The 24,321-nt window shown below is 50.0% G+C and overlaps 1 protein-coding gene across 1 annotated transcript; it reads left to right on the forward strand.

The window, feature by feature from the left end:
- Window position 1: 1 nt before the first annotated feature.
- On the forward strand, window positions 2–23,478 carry CSNK2A2 (casein kinase 2 alpha 2; the record flags this gene model as incomplete). Its single annotated transcript, XM_017740788.1, has 11 exons — window positions 2–78; window positions 486–597; window positions 11,393–11,494; window positions 12,225–12,275; window positions 18,467–18,526; window positions 20,556–20,639; window positions 21,527–21,637; window positions 21,849–21,950; window positions 22,267–22,367; window positions 23,000–23,148; window positions 23,343–23,478. Coding segments are annotated over 11 exons (1,026 nt in total), but the record flags the coding sequence as incomplete, so codon positions are not given.
- Window positions 23,479–24,321: the final 843 nt, after the last annotated feature.

Below are 24,321 nucleotides of genomic sequence, written 5' to 3' on the forward strand. Positions count from 1 at the left end.
GGCGCGGGTGTACGCGGAGGTGAACAGCCTGAGGAGCCGCGAGTACTGGGACTACGAGTCGCACGTCCCGAGCTGGGGGTAAAGCGCCGTGCGGGGACCCGCCCTCCGTCCCGCGGGAGGGCCGCAGCCCTGGGGAGGGGTTCCTGATCCCCCGCTCTCGTGCTGGGGTATCCCCGGGGGGCTGCGGAGAGGGAGAGGCTGGGAGAGGACCCCCCTCCCCGGCCTGCTGCCCTATTCGTTATCCACTCTTCCCCACCACCGCCTCTCCCGAGCTGGGGGTAAAGCGCCGTGCGGGGACCCGCCCTCCGTCCCGCGGGAGGGCCGCAGCCCTGGGGAGGGGTTCCTGATCCCCCGCTCTCGTGCTGGGGTATCCCCGGGGGGCTGCGGAGAGGGAGAGGCTGGGAGAGGACCCCCCTCCCCGGCCTGCTGCCCTATTCGTTATCCACTCTTCCCCACCACCGCCTCTCTCCTCTTGGTGCCCGCAGCAATCAGGACGACTACCAGCTGGTTCGAAAGCTCGGCCGAGGGAAGTACAGCGAGGTCTTTGAGGCCATCAACATCACCAACAACGAGAGGGTCGTCGTGAAGATCCTCAAGGTGAGTATCCCGTTGATGATGTAGAGGCTTGTGATGTCTGGAAGCGAGAGGGAGAGGAGATGGATTGGCGGGGCCAAAGACTATTGGATCTCCTTCATCCCAAAACTCCTGTTTTCTCGTTAAGGACATTGGGATGGTGTGTTTGGAAATGGATTTGGTGTCTTGCATGCTCTAGTGATGTTTTGATGTCTCCACCCCTCCTTGTCCAGCATAGCTCAGGGCTGAGTTCCTCTGGAGGGGGAGAGCTGTGAGTCCTGACATTTGAACAGCGTTGCGTGTTCTGCGTGTGTTTGGCAAATTGTATCTGGCAATGCCTGTGTAAAACAGTCCAGGGACTGCCATGTCAACAGGAATGTGAAGCCTGGAGGGGGGAATCTTTCTGTTAACCTCTAGACAGCCGGCACGTGGCCTTTTCAGAGCCAGGCTGCAAGGATGCTCAGCGGTCAAAAAAGCACCAACATTTTATATTCAGTCCTTTAGAGGATCAGATGTAGAAAAGAATTTCATCACAGTCAGACTATAAACACTATGGAAACTTGAGGGGACTCAAGGAGGCCTTCCAAAGTTTGGCAGTGTTGGTGACCTGTGTGCTGGTGTGTTGACCCTGGTGGGGTCAGGCTGTGGGGACCTTTGAGCAGCACTGGGAGGTTGTAGTTCGGGATGGTTGTGCAGGGCATGTCTTACCATATTTAACACCAAAGCAACAGCTCACAGCGAGCTGTGGTAACTGTCGTAGCAGCATTCTGTGTTGGTGATCTGGGGGTAGGCAGGGGAGTTAAGACTGAAATGAAAGATTAGAGTTGCAGTATGTTTGGTTCTGGCTTGGCTGACACTTGTGGCTGTCACTTGTTGGACCAGCAACACTTGTCACTTGTTCCCCAAGAGCACGTGGGAGCCAGTGTCTGACCATGGGTGTCCTAAGAATTTGGGCACACATTCATCTGCAGTGTGCAGGGGGGTCTGGGCTTAACGTTCCCTTGCAGCCACTGAGAAGAGCAGCTTTCCAGGACATGCATCTCTGCAGGGCTGTAGCCTTAAGGTATTCGCTAGATCCACTCGCATAGCGGGTCTGGCTGTCTTTGCTGACGTTCCCATTCACCCACCGTGCCTGCTTCCTTGGGAGCTGCCTTAGCTTCCCAAAGAACTTGTCACGGTTTGTCCAGCCAGCACTCCTGGGAAAGGTATGATCTTCCATCTGCCTCTAGGAGGATGCACACAAACCCCAGCTTTGGCTGTGGGCAAGGAGGTGGCCAGGTGAGCTGTTTGGGAGAGCCTCTGTGGCTGAGCCTGACGTCAGGGCAGAGTGCTGAGGCTCACGTGTCCTTGCCAAGCCAGGTTCCTCTGGCATGGTGTTTGAACCTCCCGCTCCTTTGGACACTTTTTATGGTTTGGGGTTTTGTCTTTTTTAAAGTAGATGCAGGCAGGGGTTTTTGCTGTGAGATAGTAGTCACAAGTGGCAAGTGCAGAGCTGGATTTTACGACAAGATGCCTTGTGGCTGGCCTGGGGAAACTGCACTTGTGCATGCTTCTCTGGAGCCCTTAATGGCCTCTTCAGGACTGCTGTGGTTTATTGAGATTCTAGGTCTTGTCCCACATAGAAAGGCACCACAAGGCTGAGAGGAGGCTGCAGGGAAAGTTGTCAGAAATCTTGCTCCTTGCCTCTTCCCAGCCCAAAGAGCCTCCCCTGGAGTGATGCTCTTCTCCCTGTGGCAGCTGAACTCTGTCACATCTAGGGAGCCTGTCAGCATTGGACAGTGAGTCAGCTGGCAAGAGTCATCTGAGGGCAGCTGGGTGCTCTTTCTCCTTGGGGCCTGAATGTGTTGCCTTAATGCCCTGCAAGCAGGAGACTGGATTGTCCCAGATTTGAAGCGGATGGTGTTGCCACTGGTTCCCCTGGCTCTACCCACTTGCATTAACATGCAGACAGCATTCCTGTGAGTGAGCAAGGAAAAGCAGAAGGTCCAGATAAATAAAGATGAACTTTCTCCTCAGTGGAAAGTGGGTCAGTGAAAAGGGAGTTTCAGAGCACCACGTTGTGTACACTATGAAAACCTGTGAAGTGTGGCAATAACATCACTCTGATCTGTGGAAAGTGCCTCTGGTTTCCTGTAACTAGACTCAAAACTTAATTGCAAGTGTAATTGCATGTATCTACAGTGGAGCCTTAGCAAAAGGTCTGGGTGTCTCTGTTCCTCATAACTGGGGAGGAATTTGGATCCTGTGAGGTGAGAAATGGAACCAAAAGTCTTCAGGTTTTTGTGTGGTGCAGGGATGGGACAAAAGGAAATACTGTGGCTGGGCAATGGATGCAGCTGTTGAGCACAGTTGCTCCTTTCTCATTAACGTTTTCTGAGGGGACAGTTTATGTTAGGTGTTAGAGTGAGTTTTAGCAGGAATCACTTTTTTAATATCTCAGCTTCATGGGAAGTCACTGGTGTGTCTTCTTAGCCTTTGCTCTTTGAAGCAGCTTGTCCTTACTGAGCTCAAGCTAGCACAAAGCAAGTACTTCCCCTGCTTTGGTGTGGTGCTACCTGAACATCTTGTACCCTCCTCCACAGAGGTCAGGAAATTTTATCACCCTTTGTCTGATGCAGAACTGAGCCACAGAGATTTCCTGTGTGCCTTTGGGCAAGTCCCTTAGCCTCAACAAAGCTGAGACTAGAGCATAGGTCCTGGTTTAGTGCTGCATGAGGGAGATAACTGCTGTTCCTCTATGGGCAGCCACTCGCCTGGCTTGTTTGTAAGTGCCCCATGAAGACTTTAGCATTGGACAATGCCAGGGAGCACATGGCTCCAGTTGGTACCACAGTGCCCCAGGCCTTTTGCACTTCCATAAAACAAGGTGTCCTGTTTCCCTGGCCAGTATTCAGCATTTCCTTTCAGTTCTGCTACCCCAAGTGCAGGACCAGGCATAATCCTGCAGGAAAATGGAATGCTGCTAGTTGTGGTCATAATGTGTATTAGCAAAGAGAATTAAGATCATGCAAATGACTATGACATTACCATTTCCTGTATCAAGTGCCTTACAAATATGATGCTCTTAATGTCACTTTTCCTGGGAAAATTCTGCAGCTCTTTTTTAAAAAGGCAAATGAAGCGAATAGGCTGCACTCACTCCACTGCAGCAGGACATCAGGATGCACTGCATAGGATGGTGTATGCAAAGCAGTGGGGCAGGAGCCTGGTTTGCCACACTGGCATCCCATGCCAGACATCCTCCAGAAGCTTTTATCTTGAGCAATGAGGCAGAGGAAAACTCCCCACCTTTTCAATCTATTCAGGGAGCAAAGGGTGAGAAGGATCTGAAGCGTGGAGACACTGCGCTGTACCGACCTTCCCACCCCTCATGTTAGTAGGGCATGGAGTTAGCCAGCAGCTGTGCTCCCACAGTCCCTTGCTGGTGTTGGAGGCTCTTGTGGGCTTTTTGATCTGGCTGGCCTGGGTACAGCTGTGGCCCTGCTTCCTGCCTGCCTTGGGGCAGCCCACTCCAGGAGGGGGGTGTGTGAACATGTTCTGTATGTGCTTTCGTGTCTTGCTTAAATCTGATGCTAAGGTTTGACTCCCAGGATGAGGTCTGACATTCCTCAGCATGTACAAAGGAAGTTTAAGACATCCTTGTTTCCAGTGAGTCGTGTGTTGTCTACATCCAATGCAGGTATCTGAAGCACAGCTCTGCTCTTCCATATCTTACCACATAGAGGTTTTTGATGGAGCACTGAGCTCAGTCTGTGCTGTCTTTTGATGAACTTCTCCTCTTGTTTTTCTGCTAATGCAGCTCCAAAATGTCTCCCAGCATGCCTTTAAAGTGAATCCTCTGTTCTGGAGTAACAGTGTTCCTGGAGGATGTGAACAGTGTTGCAAGTTGTCACTCTAAAAGCTGAAGGCTAACTTTCCACATTGTTTGTAACTGCTACAGGTGATGCTTCACCTCCCAGTCTCCTGTACTGCCTCCATCCCAGTGTGCACTCTGGGTGGAGATTAACAGCATCCATGTTGGCAGGTCTCTACAGAAATCAGGAGTTGTCCTGCTTTCCTGATGCACCTGTGTGTTCATGTGTGCTCTACTTGCCTGTGAAGCATTAAACCCATCAAAAAGAGGCTCTTTTGTCTCCTTGTGTGGTTACTCTGCATAGGCACAACATGGGTGGAGGTAGGGGAAGAATGCAGATAGAAGGAGAGGGACCAGTGAAATGGAGGTCCTGCAGCAGTGATGAAATAGCCCTTTTCTCATTTGGTGGCTTTTGTCCCTCTGTGCTGAGTCCATGCACTGGAAATTTCAACCATGTACGTGGTTTCACAAGTGCATTCTTGTTTGTTTGTCTTTGATTTTCCCCTGTTCCCCCATTTGGGCTGTGTGAACCCTCCAGAGCTGCTGTTCATACCAGGCACTCCTGGAAGGTCCTGCCAGTGTTGAACTCAAGTTATCACTGTAGTAACTAGAGAATGGAGTTGGGATGGTGGCTCTGGTAAGTTTTCTTCTGTCTCTAAAAGCTTTAGAGCCCACATACATCAGCGTGTTCTAGATGGGGGCTGAAATGACTCCCATGCTGGCAGCAGAAGGATTGCACAGGGAAATAGGATTGGATGCTATTGGTCCCTCAGGCTGGAGCTTTTGACTGCATCAGTGACCTTCCACCAAAGCCATTCAATGCCTGCTCCTGGTAGCTCTCTGTCTCTTGCTCCTCCTGTGTTTGCATGCACTGAATCAGCTCCCCTTGGTCCACTTCCTCCTCTGGCAGTCTTGAAATGAGCCCTTTTGCAAGAGAGCCGGGTACACAGCTCTTCTCTTTTGAACACCACTTGCCCACAATGAGCTTGGCAGAGCTGGCTGCTGGAGTCCAGCCTTGGGTGAGCTGAGACCAACCGGGACAGTACTGGGTGTCTCACAGGGGCCTGGAGATGCAGCTGGTGACTCTCGTGGTGGTGGTGGTGTAGCACCAAGGAGCTGATGAGCTGCAAAGCTGCAGTTTGTGCATGGAGAAGGGTGAGATACAGCACTGTGTCTGTTCGCAGGGGCCTGAAGGAATGATTCCCATCTCATGGAATGGTGGTGGAGGAGATCAGGACTTGGTCCTCATGCATCTCCCTTTTAGTTGGCTGCAGAATTCTTGATGTATCATGGGCAGTTCTGAAGCCCTTGGAGGGCTGTTGCAGGGTGTGCCATGTTGGAAGGAAAAGGATTCTGAAGGAAAGAATGAAACTGCCTTCAGAACACATGCTGGGATATTCTACCAAACTTAAGCATATTTTATTTAACTAAAAAAGCAATAGTACTTTAGTATTTTCAAGGTATGTTTTTCCCCCCTCTCTTCTAAAGTTCAAGAGCTTCTCACAAAAGTTTGAATTCACACAATGGAAGTGGTAAAATGCAAACAACCAGCAGAATGTTAACACAAGTGGGCTCCTTGATTTTGTAGCTCTTTGGAATACGATTATTTGGTTTCCCAGCTGATGTCTGGCAAAATAAGCAGAGCTGCTCTGAAGCCAATTTTCCTATTGAGCAATTGGCGTCGGGCTTTATAGGCCGATTATTGTGATCCTTTCGATAATACTTGAGAGAGACAAATGAGCTTCTAGTGCCAGCTTTTAAATGTTTAAAGCCTGTGATAGGGATGCTGCTCGAGCCTTTTGCTAGTCCTGCACGCTGTGTGTTCAGATCTCCCTGCTTGTTCACTGGAAGCATCGTTGTATTTCCAGGCTATTCAGGCTTGGTGAGCAAAGAATTGATTGTTTTTATGGGATGGTGGAATACATTACTTTAGTTTCTCATGGATTTGTATCTTTTGACTGCTAAACCTTCTTCCCTGCTGTGCTAGCCCCGGTTTTGTTTCAGAGCACCTGCTGGGCAAAACCCAGGACCTTCTGGGATTCCTTCAGAGCAGCACGTGTGCTCCTCAGCTGGCAGTGTGTGTGTGCTGCTGGGCTGCCTGCTCTGGGCTAATGTAAAATGATTTTTATGCTTTGGACTTAACTCGTATTTCACATGCCTTCCTGGTCACTGCTTTTCTTTCACAGTGTGAAAATGCATAGAGAACTCTGGATAACAAATCTAATTTCTCTCTTTGCTTGAACTCAAGCAATGGGCCTCCAGGTTGTTGGGGAAGGCTGCAACTGGAGCATCTGACAGACAAGTATACTCCCTTTGCTTTAGAAACCAAGCAAAAAATATGTTTAAACAGGCAGCCATTTATTCGTTCAAGACAGGAAGTGATGGTTGCAGTCTTTTATTTAAAGGTTTATTTTAGCAAACAATGTTAATTCTCCCAGCTGGTGTTTGCTGCAGCTGGACTCCTTCCTTGCTTACAAGTTCACATGATCTTGTGGAAAATGACCCAGGATCTGTTCTCTTGGTCACAAAGAGGTGTTTCCTTCTGGATCTACCTGACTGCAAAGCTTATCCTGTGCCATTTTTCACCTCTGCAGAGGGATAGCATTGCATGATGCTCCCCAGTCTTTGGGCAAAGAGAGCTGGGATAGCACTAGCCACTTTCACTGCCTCTTCTGCCTGACTTTCAAGTGGATTGAAACACTCTTATCCATTTGGCTGGTAGGGTGGGAAACCTGCAGCAAAGGATAGGTGGCTGGGGACAGTCAAGTGAGAGCTGCTGGGTCCAGCAGAGACCATCCTCCTGTGGCTGGAGGTCACCTTGTCCCTCTGCTCTGGGCCCTCAGCATAGTGGACAGCTGTGAGCTGCATGTTTTGTCTCCACAATCTGCAGCCACCTCACTTCCAGTTTGCCTGAGGAAGGAAGCAATTTTCTGGGAAACTGGAAAACTGGCTTGTGCTAGACAGTAATGTTGTTCTAAGGGTACTGCTGCAGTTGAAGTAATTAAACCCCTCCCAGTGTAGACACGGTTAAACTGAGACATGTCTTTTAGCCTGGTTTCCTATGGAAACGAGTCTTATGCAATCCTGCTGTCTGTCAGCCTTTCTCCCCCTCCTCCCCCCCAGTAGATTTTGCACTGGTTGGCCAATTTCAACCAAATGCGACAGAAGTCTCCAAGCTGTCAAGTTTGTACAGATTTCATGGAAGGAGGTGTTTGCATAGAGCAGAGGGAGTGTGTTGGAGCCCCTTTCAGAGGAAAAGGCTTTGACCCATACTGGTCACTGGAGAATCCCAACATGGAGGAAAGCTTTGAAATGCCTCTGGCATTGGGAACAGATGGAGTTGGAGGCTGTACCTGTGTAAAATGTTGCCTTGCAAACACAGGCAGATCAAACTCAGGAGCAGTTAATTTTGTCGAGGTGCCTGCTCCTTTCCTCTGCTGGAAACCTCCCTCCCAGCGCATGAGGACTGGCCTGTATAGGAAGCACAACCTGAAATGCTGCTGTTCATAGCCTGGTTTAATAAAATAGCTTTAAATGAGTATTGTTAAAAATACTCTGGCTGCAAGGGCTGGTGCTTTAGAAGCTATCCCTGCTGGGAGAAGCAGATGGTTGGAGGCCATAATAGCTTCAGTTCACATTTAATCCATGTGTGTTTGGAGTCAACATCCTTGGAGAGACAGATCAGGTGACTCTGAGAGACAGTTGTATCAACCCAGACTTAATCCCGGTGTGTGGCTGATGTGCTGCTGCTGGCCTGTGGTTTCAGCAGTACTGGGCTCTGGGACATGAGGGAAGTTGGCAGAGTTTCTCTGGTTTGAACAGTTACCCCCAATGCAGTGCTGGTCGTGTGCTGGAGTGGTTTGCACCAAGGTGTTCGACTTGCCAGATGCAAGAGCTTGGGCTTGGAACCGGTTACTGGGCAAAAACTGAGCCCCAGTGATGTGCTCTTGGATAGTGCATGGTGTTTGCAGCTGTGGCTGGAGCAGTGCTGTGGGACACGTGAGTAGGAGGTGGTGTGAGGCTGGGTAGGTGAAAGCTGTGCGGGATGGGGTGCAGGCCAGCAGTCACCCCTGTTTTCTTCTGCAAATCTGAAATGGGGAAACTGTTTCCCCACATTGCTCTCTCTGAGGACACTCCTCGGCAATAGCTTTTCCTCTACAATGACTTCAGCCCGTGGCATTTCTTTTGCCTCATCCTTGTTTACCTAGTGGTGGAAAACCCCACTCTGAGCGCTGGCTGCATGCAGGGAGAGCGTCTGAGGATCCACTGCTTACAGCCCTGCACTGAGCAGGGCTTCCGATCCCTAGCCCTGCCTGGACTGGAGGCCTGGGGGCCCTCGTCCCAGCTCACAGCTGATGTGGACATGGTGTGGACAGCCTGGCCAGAGCTCTGCAGTCCTGCAGGTTAGCAGGAAAAAGTGCAAACAGCAAGTGGCTTTTAACTCTCCTTCTTGCTGGAACAGTATTCACCAGAGTGTCTTCATTGGTGATGTCAGGCATGCTGCTGGTGGTGATTACCTGCAGGCATTTCAGTGAAAAAAGACCAACTTTCTTCTCTCCTTTTTTCTAAAAGCCACTGAATTTGTCTGCTCTAGTGTTTTAGTAAGTGTGTGGTGGGTAAGGATAGATTTCTGATGGAGATAACATAGAGCATCATTTTCCCATCCTGATGAAGGTGAAAGAAACATGTGGAAGTGACTGGAAGACAACAACTTCTGCTCCAGTGAGAGCAGTGGTTGCTATGACAGGAGAAAAGGAACTCTCAGAGGGATATCCTCCCCTACCTAGCTGATGCAAAAGGCCCCTGAAATAACTACATTACGAAGGAAAAGGTGTTTCAAAGTGGGCTTTGGGTCCTCTTGGCTGTGTTCAGGCGCTTTCAGCTCCCAATCAGGTGCAAGTGTTGCAGCAGAGAGGCTGTAAGGCATGTCTGTTGTAGCCAGGCAGTTCAGGGAGCACCTTCAGGATGTCAGTTCCTCAATTCCTCTTTGAAGTTCCTTGGAAAACAACTTGTGTGTGCATCTGCCTCATTGGACAAGCAGAGTAACCAAATTACATCCTCTAATTCCATCTTGGCCTTCTGGTAAGATCTGTGCATGTGGGTGACACAAGGGCGGTGTCCGTCTCCATGCTGACATAAATTAAATTAGTCCCTAATGAAGCATCCTACTCTCAGGTTCAAAAACGTAGCCCTCACTTCTCCAGGTTTACATGCCCCAGCTCTGGCTGGTTCTCCCTTTCTGTCCAAGCTCCCAGGAGCTCCAGCGTTGTCTGGGTACTGCCCTGGGGCTGTTGGTCACCCACTCCCCAGCAAGCCCTGCCCCGCATCGCTCCAGTTCTGACAGCTGCGGTGGCCTTGCTGCCGTTTTCCACTGTGGCTTTATGAGGGGCTGACGCTCCCTGTGCTGGCATTGGTGTTATTTTTGGCACTTTGCTTCAGGCTGAGATTCTCATCTTTTGGCTTTAAAGTCTAGCTCATGCCTTTTAACTTGCAAGAGGAGAAGAGCAGGATTTGAATCTGAAGGTTTCAGCCACCTGAAGAGCCTTGAAAGACAGCATATTTTATCACTTACATAAATGCCATATTTTCCCATTATATAAAACCTTCTGTTCCTTCTCCTGTCTGCTCGTACATTTCTGCCAGGGGTCTGAAAACAGGGATTGCCTTGGATTTGCCTGTAAGGGGAGTATGAGTTGTCCCATCAGCACTCTGTGGCCATCATAGAAGTGGGAGGCTGTGGCAGAGTTGAGGTGGTGAGCATGAGCTGTTGAGCTCCTGTGGCTCCTTGTCCTTCACACAGACATCTGCTAATGTGTCTTACTTTGGGAAGGTGCCTCATACCTTTGCCATTCCTCATCACACCCCTCCACACACACCAGACTCAGTGACAGATGATGAATGCTTTAGAAAGCTAAAAGTCTAGAGAGGAGTGTTTTCACCAGCAGCCTCAGAGATGGGGCAAGGGCTTTACCAGTTCCTGCAAGATGTCTCTGCAGTTCTTTTTAGTGGTACTGATGGGTCAAGAGGGGATATTCCAGCTATGGAATGAAAGACTGCTAGACTTGGTGACTTGCAGCTGGTGCTGCCCACACTCGTCACTAGCCAAGGCTCATTAAAACAGTCTCACCTCTTATCTGCTCTGAACTGCCTTTCCTTTCCAGCAGGCACAGAGGTAGGGTTATCCTGGGAGTGGATGAGTTACAGAAACGATCATTTACATTGAAGTGAACCACTGGATCAGCAGAGTGTAAAAGCCAATCCAGGCTCTGAGCCTCTGCCTTGGAAGCAGCTGTTCTTTGTCACTCTCTGCAGGGTGATGTCCAGAGAAAAGCTTACTTTGCAAAGAGGGCTTCTGAGACTGAGCAGATTAGAGGAGGAGTCAAAACTGTTTAAAATGTCTGTAGGCTTTAAAAATAATCATGGTTATGGATGCAGTGACATTCAGTGCAATTGGCTCTGTGCATTTGAGGTGGTTGCAGACAAGGCACAGCAGTGTCTGAGCTTAAAAGCGATCTAGGTGTTGGAGACTCTCAGGTTATCATTTCATGGGATTAAAGTACTCGTTGGGAAACAGGTTGAAAAGTGAAAAACTGGTTAGTGCTGGTAAACAAAAGCAGAGATAGGTCCACCATGCTTGTCCTGTCCATTCATGCACAACATGAATCAGTGTGCTGAGGTTACCACAGAGCAGTCCAAGGCACTTTTAACCACAGGTACTGGAGTCACAGTTATGTTTGTCTGGAGTGGTTTGATTGTTCCCCTGATGCATGGAAAGGTTTCATGGATGAGAGGGAAATCCTAGTTCATGCAAGGTGTCTGTCTCCTCTTTGGTACTAAAAATGTTCCCATATGAGGGTGGGAGCAGAGAGAGGAGGGGAGGTGATGTGTTCCTGTCAAAATCAGTGGCAGAAATCAGTGTTAATTTCTGAAAGGACTCTCACTTCTGATTTCTTTTGTCTATTTAAGCCAGTGAAGAAAAAGAAGATAAAACGCGAGGTTAAGATTCTGGAGAATCTACGTGGTGGCACCAACATCATTAATCTGATTGACACTGTCAAGGATCCGGTGGTAGGTGCCTGTGTCGGGGGGGTGTGCTGGGATTGCCTTCCCGCTGGCTGCAGGCACAGGCTGGTTGGTTTGGAAGGGCTCCTCTTCCTTTCCATGTTCCCCAGACTCTTCAGCATCCCTTCTATGTTTTCCGTGTGTTGCCACGGCTGATGGGGGAAAAGTTTTGAAGTCCTACAAATTTTTCATAAGAAAGTAGAGCCTGTAGCCTTCTAGTTTGTCTGGCATCTGGAACCTAAGTACCAGCCAGGGCAACTGGATATTAAGCACTTTAATCCTTCTGGTTGCTGTCCTTCCTACCCAGTGACCAGCAGTCATGTCATGGTCAGCACTGCCACGATTACCCCGTTCTCAGGCAGTTTTCTCTGACGGGCAGCCTGAGGGCTGTGACTCCCAGCCTGCTGGCAGCCCTGGAGACAAAATGCTGCTGCAGTGGTGGCAGTCCTGGCTGACCTTCCTCCTTTAAGGGAGGCTGGGAGGCCTTAGCTCCTAGTGACACATATTGCCTATCCCAGTGCTCTCTCTGTTCCATGGCATGGGGGAGCAGTGCTGGCCAAAATGCCGAGTTGGTGCTCAGTGTGTAGGGTGTGAGCAGGGCTGCACTTCCCATGTCCTGCTCCCATCCTGCTCTCTCTTGTGAAGGCTGGGCAGGAAGCAAAGGCTTTCTCAGGTCTCTTGGAGCCAAAGAAAGGTCAAGTGGGTGTTTTAAACCATTACTTTCTCTCTCTTGCAGTCAAAGACCCCTGCTCTGGTGTTTGAGTACATCAATAACACAGATTTTAAGGTGAGTTTGCCTGAGTGTGGAGGAGGGAGGCTTCCCATTTCTGTAAAGTGCTGTGATTTTCAGATAATCATCAAGAGCTATGGGGGGAATTTAGAGTTTTCACAATTGTCAGCTTCACTTGGCTTTTTCCATGTAAATCAGAAACCTGTTAATGGGCTTTAGATAAAAAGGAATAAAAGGTTTGTGTGTTGAATGTCCCAACTCTAAGGAGCAAGGTCAACAAGTTAGATATTCTTACTCTCCTCTCAATTTAGTAATCACTGCTGTGCTATATATTCAGCCCAAGTTAATCCCTGAGTGGTGGTGCTCTGTTTACAGCAGTGCAGTTGATGGAGCTGGTGACACTGATTTACTCTGGAATCCTTCAGACCTGGGGTGGCAGGTGGGGGGTGTCAGAGGGGTGGAGAGCTCATCTCCCACTGCCAGTGGGCCTGGTAGAGGGGGATTGAACATTCTTGAGTACATCTTAAGAGCTCTTTTTTTTCTTGTCTGAGGCTGCAGCATATTTCCTGGCTCTTCTGATGTCTGGGGAGCTCCAAGGGGTATTACCTGTTCCCAAAATGAGGGTACTTCTGTCTGAATGCAGCTACAACTGCCTTTGCTTCCAAAATGCTGCTAGACAAAAGGGATCTACAATTAGCAGCCACCCCTATTTTAATGGTATCTTTGCTTCCCCCATGTGAGTCTTTACCCTAAGTCACTCAGTCAGTGGTGGAGAATTAATTGAGCAGTTGCCATTAGAAAGCCAGCAGTCATCCCTCCTGCACCGTTCAGGGATCTCTTTCATTCCATGTTATGGAAGGGTGTTTTCTTCTTCCTCTCTATGCTGGATCATTATGTAGGTACAGGTTTTGTAGGAAGCAGATGTACCAAACAGCCAGAGAAGAATCCTGGGGGGTGTTTGTTATAAAGGAGGCAGCTGGCTCACAGACCAGCTCTTGCAGCCCTGCATGCTGAGGGGCAGCACCCATAGTTTCTGTCCCTCTGGGGTGGGCCTGACGAGCTGGATGCTGCCAGGTGGGATGTGTGTGTGTAGCCAGAGCTGCAGCCATGCTGCAGTGGAGGCCTGAGTGCTATTTAATCTCATGTAGAGATACACTGCAGGAGCCACAGTAACAGCAACTTGAAGCAGCATCTGCCCTGACAGCTCTGGGCAGGGAGAGGAATGTTGCCTCCATCAAGTAAACAGCCGTGAGAGGAGTGCTCTGTGGTGACCTTTCAGGGCTAATTAAAGCAGGTTTGGTTTGCCTGGGCTTCATTGACATCAGCTGGGCTGTTCCAGTGCCTTGTGTGTTGGGAATGTGCCTCTGTGCTTCTCCTGTTGACCCACAACCTCCTTGTAAGGCTGGTCCTAGAAGTTTTTAACTTTCTATTTAGAGACTTCTTAATTATTTCATTGATTTTTATTTTAATACATGGCTTGAGACAAGGTACATTGCTCAGGCAGTGGTACACCTTGCTGAGGATTGCTTTGTGTGTCTCCAAGTCAAAATACGATTACACCACTCTGTTGTGTCCCTAGAGGAAAAATTACCATCAATGTGATTATACTGAAACTGAAATGTGTCCATGAAGTGGAGTGTTCAGCAGTACCTTGAGGCTGGTGGCCAGTAGGGACTCTCAACTGAAAGATGCTGGGCTTGGAGTCCATGGTCCACTGGCCATCCTGGCCACATGGAGAGCCAGGGCAGGCACTGCTGCAGCCAGTGACAAGCATTGGACTGGCCACTGCAGAAGTGACAATGCTTAGCTGTGGCTGTTGCATTAGAAACAACTACATGAGCTTGCAGCAGACTTTTCTAGGCTTCTGGGAGAAAGCCTGGCTCCTTGGGGAAGTCCAAATTCACAGCTGCACAAGTCCAAGACAGAAGGTATCGATGCTGATTGGTACAAGGCAGGAATAACTTGTCTTGGGAATGCAAGTGTGTCCCCAGGGCATGCAGTGTGGCTTCTTGTGTTCAGAGCTTATTTGTAACCTGAATTTCCCTAGCTGTGTATGGGGTGTGTGGGTTGTTTGATGCTCCACTCCCAAGAGCTGTCTGCCTGTTTGAGTAGGTTCTTGGGGCTGCAACTAATTGCAGATTATAGAGCTGCTTCTACTGAGGGTGCCTGTGGGCATCTTCTTCTATATAGAAACTCCCAAGATGTCTCTTCCCTTGCTCTGAAGTGCCAAGCAGAGAGTACAGAGTATGTGAGACCACTTGTGTTGGAGGTCTCAGCTTGCTCTGTATCTCGACACATGAAGCAGCTGGAGAGCACCCAGTCATTGTCCCCTCTGCTCTATAGTCCTTATCTCCCTGGGCAGCCAAGTTCTGCTGGAGGTCAGTGCCACATGAGCTCATCCAGGTGACAGGGACCTGTTCTCTTTGTTTGGACATGGCTGCTGCTGGTGTGCCTATCTCTGTGTTGACATCTGGCTTCAGCAGTACTGCTGAGAACCAGCATCTCGCTGGCAAATCACCTTCAGGATGTGTGAGGGGTTCCCAGGGCAGTTTGTGTGGCTGAGGGCTGTGACTCCCAAGCTGCTGGCAGCCCTGGAGAGAAAATGCTGCTGCAGTGTTGGCAGTCCTGGCTGACCTTCCTCCAGTGAGGAAGGCTGGGAGGCCTTTGCTCCTGATGACACATTTTGCGGGCAGCAGGTGGTTGCTGACCACAGGATTTCATTTTTCTGTGTCCTTTTGGCACTAGTTGCTCACAAGCTTGGATGTCTGCTCAGTTGTCTCCTTTCTGGAAGTTCCTTTTCTTCAACATGGTTATTTTTTGCTTGATGTTAATACTTTGACCCCTTTGCCTGTTCAAATGGCAGAGCACTGTTCATGTCAGTGCACCCATGGAAGTGGCTGCTGGGTTTCCTCAGCTCTCTGTGCCTGGGCAGAAGCTGCAGTTCTGTGGGGTCTAAGCCTTGGCTGTGAACGATCCCAGTTCAGAAGCACAAGCTTTTATTTCACTGTTCTTAAATGATGGTATAAACAGGAGACTTAGGTGATACCTCCCCGGAGCTGATTACATTCTCTTAAATTACCTGTCTGGGTCCCTTCTGGAAGTGACAGCACTGTACTTGCCGGGAGGATGAGCTGGAGCCAGACTGGATGTGTATTCTGCTGTGAGGACAGCAGCTTGTGTACAGTAGGGTTAGTGTTTCTCTCCAGAACTGCTGCATTACTTGTCATCTGAGCGTATTCAAGCTCCCCACAGTAATTTGCCTTAAATGAAAGCTGCACTGCAGAGCCACATGCAACTGAGTAACCATCAGTGAAATTAAATGTCTTTTGCTAATTGGTTTCAAACTAGAAATGAGACGCCTGTACTTCAGCCACTGTCAGCTGTCACGTATTTTGTAAGCATACCTGGTACTGTGCCTTTCATTGCCCCAAAGAGGCAAATCCCTTAGGAAAGAAGGGGGCAGAGACAGGTCTCAAGGAGCAGTTCTGGGTTGGGTATGCTATTTCATTCTTAAAACACAGTAGCAGGTTTGGTGCTGAAGATGAGATGGGCAAGAAAGGTGAGCAATGGAAGGTTGCTTCAGGATGTTCAGCCTGGGTACAGTGGGCTTTTGAGTCAAGTCTTCCACTTCACCTGCACTTTGGTGAATTTTCAGGCCAAACTGCTGTGAGGGAAATGTGTGCATGGGTTTTATCCTTGTACATCCAAGGTTTGTTTAAAAAATGGTTGTTGCCCTGCATAAGCAATGCAGAAGTATAAAAGATTCGTCTCCCTTGTGTGGCTGCCAAGACTGGGATGCTTTGGGAACTGTTTTCCTTTTTTTTTTTGCTGCTGCTGCTGCCCTGCACCCCAAAGCAGTGTCTCTCCTCACAGCCACCCTGTTGCTCTGCAGATGCTGCTTCCTGCACGTAGCCAGCTGTGTTGCTCACTCAAGGGAGAGGAATAAGCGTTTAACTCCTGTCAGCCCCATGGTGAGGGCAGCATGTCTCTGTCTCCTCAGGCACTAACAGGATTCATTTATGATTGGTTATGTGATGTGTGCCAAAATATCACCGAAAGCTGGAGAGGGGTAGTGGCTGCCTGTGGGTGGGTTTGGCCTTTCCAGTGCTCTGTATGGAGAAAGGAGACCAGCCCAGGTCTCGGAGGCCTTGTGGGATCCTGAGTGCTGAGCAGATGTTTGAGCTGGATCTGAGTGATCCCCACAGTGATGTTTCTGATAATCCTACTCCACAGAGACAGCTGTAAGAACAGAGCATGGGGTATGTTTGCAAAGCAGGTGCCCCTGCTAGGCTGGGCAAAGGGGATTTGGAGCCCACTGTCAAAGCCTGCTTGAGGCAGCTGCTGTGCAGGACCCACTTGCAGTGGAAACATTGGCTCTGTCCTTCAATGCTGTCTGCCTTCACTGGCTGCCTGCAGGGCTGAGCAGGCTCCTGCAGGGACTGTTCCCTGTGTGAGCAGAACTGGGCACTGCTGGCCACACTGCTGGCCTTGGCACTGACAGAGGTCACAGGGGCTGGGTTTCACAGGCAGCTCTTGGTAGGGAAATCTGTCGAATGCTGTTTGCCCAACAGTGTTTGACCATACCATGGCCCAGTGCTGAAGGCCATGAGCCAGAGAAGCAACAGCATTGTGGGTCTGAGAAGGACGTCTTTGGTGACGTCCCTTTCATCCCCTTCCCACTTACAGGCAGCAAGAGGCAGAGAGCCAGGGAATAGGGAAAATGAGGTCTAGTCTTGTACTGCCTCTTCCTTTCCTGCCCTCCTTCCCCAGGTGCATTGATGTTGCCAGGTGAAGTTGAACAGGGCAGTGAATGCCAGAAAGACATGTTTTACACATTTCTTACAGTGTTTGTTTCCTAGCAAGCCATTTAAACAGACTTCTGGAAGGACTCAGCTGTTCTCTGCTGGCCCTGCGTCCTGCATCAGTTGTGCACAAGTCAGGAAATCCATCCCTGCTATGGCTCTGTAGCTTGTGGCTATGTCTTTTTTGCTCCCTGCTCACTTGTCTGCTTCAGTGGGTTGCTCCAAAGCGTTAGGATCATCCCAGCTCACGAGAATACAATGCAGTTGTGTCCTGGAGGCTGCTAAAGCTCTGTGTGTGTAAGTGACACTTGTATGTTGTCAAATTATTTCTGAGAGTGGTATTGGGGCTGGGGGGGCCTGTTTGGGGATAGCCCTAAGTAAGGCAGGAACCTGAGGATCTCAGCATGGGCCTGGAGGGGATCCAGGGCCAGAGCTGCTTTTTTGGAGTGTGAATTTCAATCCTTTGCTCTGGGATTTTTCCTGAAGCTGCCAAGTGGTGTCTATGATGGACAGCGGGCTCCAGTGCTGATGCAGTTGGTGATTTGTCTGAGCTATGAGATGATCCGTGTTTGTAAGAAAGGGCAGAGAGGTCTGGTCTCACTGCTGCCCTGTGAATGTCCTTCCTTCCCCTGCCCTGGCATCTTGCCTTGCTTTCCCTGGAAGAGAACAGTTCAACAAGGTTGGGCTGACACCACAGCCAGTGACAGATACAGAGCAGAAGGCAAATTTGGGGGCAGCTGTGACCTGGTGTGGGAGCAGCAGGATGAGGAGTTTTCCTGTGATGGTGCTGGTGGCACAGGGTAGGTTCAAGTGCCCCCTGGAGCTTTGTCACTTCCACATGAGCAGCCACAGAAGGACACAGGAGAAGAGATGGTGGCAATGAGCACTTCCCCACGATGCTTGAGTGTTCTTGAGCTGCATTAGCCTTTTTCCTGGGATAGAGGGGAGCCTCTGTGGCTCTAAGGCTGGGCCTTCTCTTTGTGCTTCCCAGCCCCAGGCTCCTTTAGATTGATATTTTCCTCTCCCTGCAACACCCTGAACACCTGGACACCTTCCCATGTGTTCCCAGCCCACCTGCTCTGAATGCTCTTGTCAGTGCTGGCATGCAAAGTCATCACAGGGACTTGACAACAGAAAGTCACAATTGTCTGTGCCTCCTCCAGAGCTTTTGCTTTTTTGGACAGACAGCCTGCCCACCTCCTGGTGGAAAGTTGTGACAAGTCTGAATGATCCCAGTAGCATTTCGCAGGAGCTCTTGCATCCTTTCTAGATTTCCTGGCAGGTCTGAGACCAGGAAAGCCCTTGGGAATGGTAGCATTCATATGGAATCTGGAACGGGGTTAATGATTGGAGGCAGGTGGGGTGCAGGAAATGAAACTGATCCAAATCTGGAGTATTTATTTTTTGTCTCTTTCTTTTTTCCCTCCCTACCCAAATCTGTTTCAGCAACTGTACCAGATCCTGACAGACTTTGATATTCGGTTTTATATGTATGAGCTGCTTAAGGTGAGTGGCATTGCACATGACAGTCTGGATGGGGAGACCAGGAATGAGAGTGGCAGTAGTGGGGCTCATGGGCACTGTTGCTAAGAGGTTACTTACTTCTTTCGTGTTCAGTGCAGAATCCAAGTCTCTTATCCTGGGAAGGTTTGGGAAGAGATCAGGTTACCTGGTTTGTTGCTGTGAGATATTGCAGCCAAACTGGGGGCCTTTGGTCACCTCCAAAGAGTCTGTGATTCTCTGGGGTCTGAAGTGTTTGTGATTGTTACTCACCAGGTAGAGCCATGCTTGGTCTCCCTATGTCTCTTGCACCATAGGGCTGCTGTGAGGAAAATCAACTCCCAGAAAAACAGCCAGACCCAGGACAAGGTCCTTGAGGCAGGGCTGGGGAACTATGATGCTAGGGAGAATGGAAGAGAGGGATTGCCAGCTCCAGGCTTTTCTCTGCTGCAGTATTCAAATGCAGCCCCAGAAGGTGAATTCTGCCCACTAGTTATGCCAGCTGTTACATGTAACATCAGTATTTTCCTTTGACATCTCCCAGCCAAAGCTTTCCTTGCCCCTCTGATGAAAGGTGAGGAGTGCCCTAAATACCTCCTCTTAACTAGCCTAGCTTGCCCTTCCCCATGGAAATTCCCTCAAGGAGCCATAGCAGGTCTGTGGGATGTGCTGCACTGGCTCTTGGGGGTCTCCAGCTGCAGGACAGGGGAGGCAGCAGGGCACGAGGGAGAGCTGACAGGTTTGGCCGGTCCCAGGGCTGTTCTGTGCTGACCTGCTGGAGCAGCAGCTTGGCTGTGTCAGGTTCTAGCAGGGCCTTGGCACTTCTGGGCTGGCACTTTGCAGTTCCCATGCTTCTGGAAATGAGCGGGACAGGCTAGGAGAGCCCTTTGTGCTCCGGGACATGATGACTGCAACAGATCTAGTGAGCTTAAGGGAGGCTTTCTTCTCTGCACTCCCAAGCTTGCCCACCTGTCTGCAAGGGAAGGACCTTCCTACTGGATGTTGGAGTGAGCCTGAGGCAGCCTGGGATTAGGATAGGAGGGGTGATGAAGTGTAGATGATCCTTGAGCCTGGGCAACACGACACTAGAAGAGCTTCATCCCTGGAAGCAGTTTTATGTAACCTGTTACAGATCTCCTGGACCAGAGATCCAGGACCAGCGTTTGCTGTGAGTCCTGTGGGCTGTGAGGCCACATGTCACTGCAGGGGTGTTCTCTGAGGCCTTGTTGTGATGGAAGCTGTTGCCTCCTTGCTTCCCACTGTGGCACGGGCCCAAGGACAGCGTTGCTTCCCTGGCACTGATGTCTTGGATATTGAATGACTACAGGCTGTACCCTCTTCCCATGCTGCTGGAGATCTCATAGCATTTGATAGATGTTGATGGATGGATCTCCCTCCCCTTGGAGATGAGAACACAACATTCTCACCCCCTTGCTCAAGGGAACAGCTGCGTTGGGGGGGCAAGTGGTGCAAGGTCATGGAGTTGGGGAGCTTATGTGTGCTCCTGCCTACAAGCTTGAAGCAGCTTCGCTCTCCCTTGTGTGCTATCACCTGCCTTCTTTAAGTGCAATTTGGCTTAAATCAGCAGGGCAGAGATGACTTTCTAGCTTGAGTGTGTTTTCGGACACAAGTGGAAAGTCACATTGGAAGGCCATAAAACTGCATGCATGTAGGAATCATTCCCTTTCTAGGGGAGAGAGTGTGACCAAGGAAGCACAGGGCTACCCAGGTTGGAGCACTGGGCTTGTCACCAGGTGGGACACCTCTCTGCATTGTGTTCTTCAACAATAGTGCAGGGAACACAGTTCCAGGACCTGTGAGTGGAGTAGGGCACAAGGTCCATACAGTCTTGTTGCCAGCTTGTCACTTCATTGCATGCAGCGTAAAAGCTGAAACTGCCAGTTTCACGTGCCAGGGTTATGGCACTTCTTGTGAACTCTTGCCTCTGGCTGAGAACTGTCTGTTATATTGGTAATGCTGTGCCTGTGGTTACAGTCATGTCTAATGTGTGTGTGTGTGTGTGTGTGTCTACCAGGCCCTGGATTACTGTCACAGCATGGGAATCATGCACAGGGATGTCAAACCCCACAACGTCATGATAGACCACCAACAGAAAAAGGTACTGTGACACCAGGGCTTACAAGCAGGGTTTTTCCAGGGAAACTTGAAATTCTGCTGCCTCTGTACCCATAGCCCTGGCAGCTGCATATACCCCTCTAACCTTTCTTTACTGGCTCCCCTCCACCTGTGCCAGAACCAGGAGATGGTCAAAGTCCCACAGGGGAGCACAGCAGTGGGAGTCCATGGCTTCCTCACTGCTGGGGTATGCTGGTTAGACCACAGGAAATGTTTGTTCCCAGCTCACTGCCATGGAAATGGGCAGCTCAGGGACCTACCCCACCCCATCATGGTACTTGTATCCTATCAGGTGCTGTGTGTGCCTGTCCCAGGGACCTGGAATTTGTGTCAAGGAAGTAGTTGCTGGTCCACAGGTTCCTCTCTGTCAATCAGCAGTGGCTGTCCAGGGAAGGCAAGGTGTATAAGGAAGGAAATCTCTTACTGGTGTCCTTCCCTAGTAAGCAGGTTGTCCATCCCTGTACCTGTGGAGATGGTCTGCCTTGCAGGATGTGCTGAGCTCCTCCTACCCCATTTTCTGCTCTCAGTCCCCAGGTAAAATCAACACTGCCTTCAGCCCAGCCCTTCTAAACAGTGGGATAAGATTTTTGCCTGTTCCCTAGTACTCAAGGAGCTGGTGGTGCTGGTAAGGAGCCAGCAGTAACTGTGCTTGGACTCAGAAGGCAGAGGAGCTCTCTAAGCTGGGCTTTGCCCCACCAGCTGGTGTTAGGGGAAAGGAAAGAACCTGATCAGAGAACTGCTGAGAGCATGTCCTGTCCACAGAGGGCCTCCCTCTACCCTGGGCTCCACACTTGCATCAAGGGATTGAGGTTTGGCCAATGTGATTTCACCTACCTGGCTGATGACTCTGTGTCTCTATTGCATGTTCAGCTGCGGCTCATAGACTGGGGTCTGGCCGAATTCTACCATCCAGCTCAGGAATACAATGTCCGTGTGGCCTCTAGGTACTTCAAAGGACCAGAGCTCCTTGTGGACTACCAAGTAAGAGTCTGTCTCCTCCTTGCTGTCCAGTGATAACACTTTGTGGCTGCACTTTAGCCACCTTTGGGTTGTCTGGTTTTGCCTGTCAGGGCATTGCCTGGGTTGGAGAGAGGCTGGCTGTGAAGTGCAAAGGCTGAGGCTGCCTGTGCTGGTGGGGAACCAGGCTGTGGTGAGTGTGTCTTTTCTGACAGCTTCTCCTTTTCTCCCTCAGATGTATGACTACAGCTTAGACATGTGGAGTTTAGGCTGTATGCTGGCAAGCATGATCTTCCGAAAGGAGCCCTTCTTCCACGGCCAGGACAATTATGACCAAGTAAAGACATTGCTACCTGGCTTATTTTGTGAAAAGTTTGTCCCCAGTTCATCTCTGTGTGTGTAGTGGGGAGGCTCTGGGGATGGGACTGCCAGGCTGGGAGGATGCTGCTACATGGTTGGTTAAGCCATCAGTGATTTTGCTGCCTTGTGTAGGAAACTTGTTTTCTGCACATGTTGCAAAGGCGAGTTTCAAGGGAGATACTCCTTCTGTCTGGGATGTTTCCAGAAGAATTGCTCTTAGATTTGGGCAGCTCTGTCTCTGCAAAAGAGTGGTAGGCTGCCCTTCCGCTCTCTGAACATGCCTTTTGTTCCAGCTGGTTCGCATTGCAAAGGTCCTGGGCACAGATGAGCTGTATGGGTATCTCAAGAAGTACCACATAGAACTGGACCCGCACTTCAACGACATCCTGGGCCAGTAAGTGGAGAAGTGAAATGCTGCCTTTTTTTCACTTGTAAGCACAGAGAGGGAGATAAACTGATATCTACAGCCTTGAGGCACTCTCAGCAAAGGCCTGCTTGATCTTCTGGATAACAATGCTGCTTGCAGGCTTCATATCTAGCTGCTCATGTCATCTCAGGAAGTCACTGAAATGCAGGCTCTTTCCTTTTGTCTCTCCCATGATCCATGAGCCATCCCCTATTTCTTCTTTCTCCTGCTTGTTCACGTCCTTAAAGTGGAGGTATAGACACTGCAGTTAAGTGTGGGCTGAGTGCTCAGAGTTTTCCAGTTGAGATTTTTGAAAAGGACAAGAGGAATGGATGGAATAGTGAGGACAGCTTCTGTGAGGTTGGCTGGCAAGCCAGAGCAGTTCTGGCCCCAAGGGTGTCACCGTGCCTGCCACATGCTGTTGTCTAGTCCCTGTAGACAGCAGGGAATGTGCAATATTGTACCTTTCCTGGCACAGGAGATCCATACCATTGTGTACATAAAGAAGAGGATTTTCCAACTTTGGCAAGTGTTTGCTGAGCAGTAGAAGTGGCGGGCAGCAGGTGATTCCCATGGGACATCGTGGTACTGCTGTGCAGTGACAGCTGGTCCCTTTGCAGGCATTCCCGGAAGCGCTGGGAGAACTTCATCCACAGTGAGAACAGACACCTGGTCAGTCCTGAAGTCCTTGACCTCCTGGACAAGCTGCTGCGATATGACCATCAACAGAGGCTGACTGCCAAGGAGGCGATGGATCACCCCTATTTCTGTGAGTCTGTGGAGTAGCTGGGGCCAGCAGGGATAGAGCTGTGGGTTGTGGGGGCAAATTTTGGCTTCCCACTCTGCAGAAGCCTTAGCAGCTCTGCGCGTTTTGAGGGCAGTTTCTCTGGAAGGATTTGCCTGGGTGGAGCTTCCGCTTTATTAAATACTGTTTCCTCTTCCTGCCTGGTCTGTCTCCTGCAGATCCAGTGGTGAAGGAGCAGTCCCAGCCCAGCTCAGAAAACGCTGTGCTCTCCAGTGGCATGACAACAGCACGATGAGGACTGGAAAACGACGGGTAATTCAAGATGTTTACAAATAAAAGCAAAACCTTCGGTCACACAGTGAAGGGAAAAGAACCAAGGACCCCCCCCTCTTTCCCCTCCCCTTTATACTCGGCAGAAATCTAACCTTGGGGGGGGGTCTTAAACCTCAGTTCCTCTCTGGTGGTTGTGGTTAATGTAACTCTAACCCTGTGGTACCAAAGCCCTGGGCAAATGGTCTTGCAAGAGCTAAATATGTAGTGATATCCCCAGGGCTCCACACAACTGATTCTGGTTCACATCTTTATGGATCCTTCTCTTCCTTCTCAGTCCAGCCTTCCCCACCACACTGGTGGGGACAAATTGGTCGTTCCACCATCAGTCCTTAGCATGCCTCTTTCTGAACTTGCCTTTCTGACTTGTAGACTCTGAATGAACCAAATTCAGGCTGGGGGTCAGCAGGTGCAACTCTGTTTTGAGGTTCAAGTCTTTACTGCTCACTCTGGGCTTGAATTTGGCCCTTGAATTCCAGTTTCAATTGTGAATGCCGGGGTGATTGGGAGGGAGGGAGGGGGAGTTCGACAAAAAACAACCCACAAACCCAGCAGCATCTCGGGATTGGTTTGGAGCATTAAAACGAAGGCACTGATCCGAGTTGCTGGGGAGAGGAGATCCCCCCCTCCAGTGTGTTTGACAAAGGCTCGTTCTGAGAAGAAACTCAATAGACCTGCTTTGGAAACTTGTGAATGTGAGGGCTGCTCTTGTGGCAGGAGAGGGGAGGGACTATCCAGACTTTCCCACTGAGCTCAGGAAAGTCAGTGTTGCAAGATTTCTTGTGATAGGTGTGCAACCACGTACCTCATGACGTGGCTCCTATGAGAATTCGTGCCAGACGCAGACTTGTGCCAGAGCACAGCTCT

This window comes from Corvus brachyrhynchos, unplaced genomic scaffold (genome assembly GCF_000691975.1).
Source record: "Corvus brachyrhynchos isolate BGI_N302 unplaced genomic scaffold, ASM69197v1 scaffold26, whole genome shotgun sequence".
Classification (NCBI taxonomy): Eukaryota; Metazoa; Chordata; class Aves; order Passeriformes; family Corvidae; genus Corvus; species Corvus brachyrhynchos.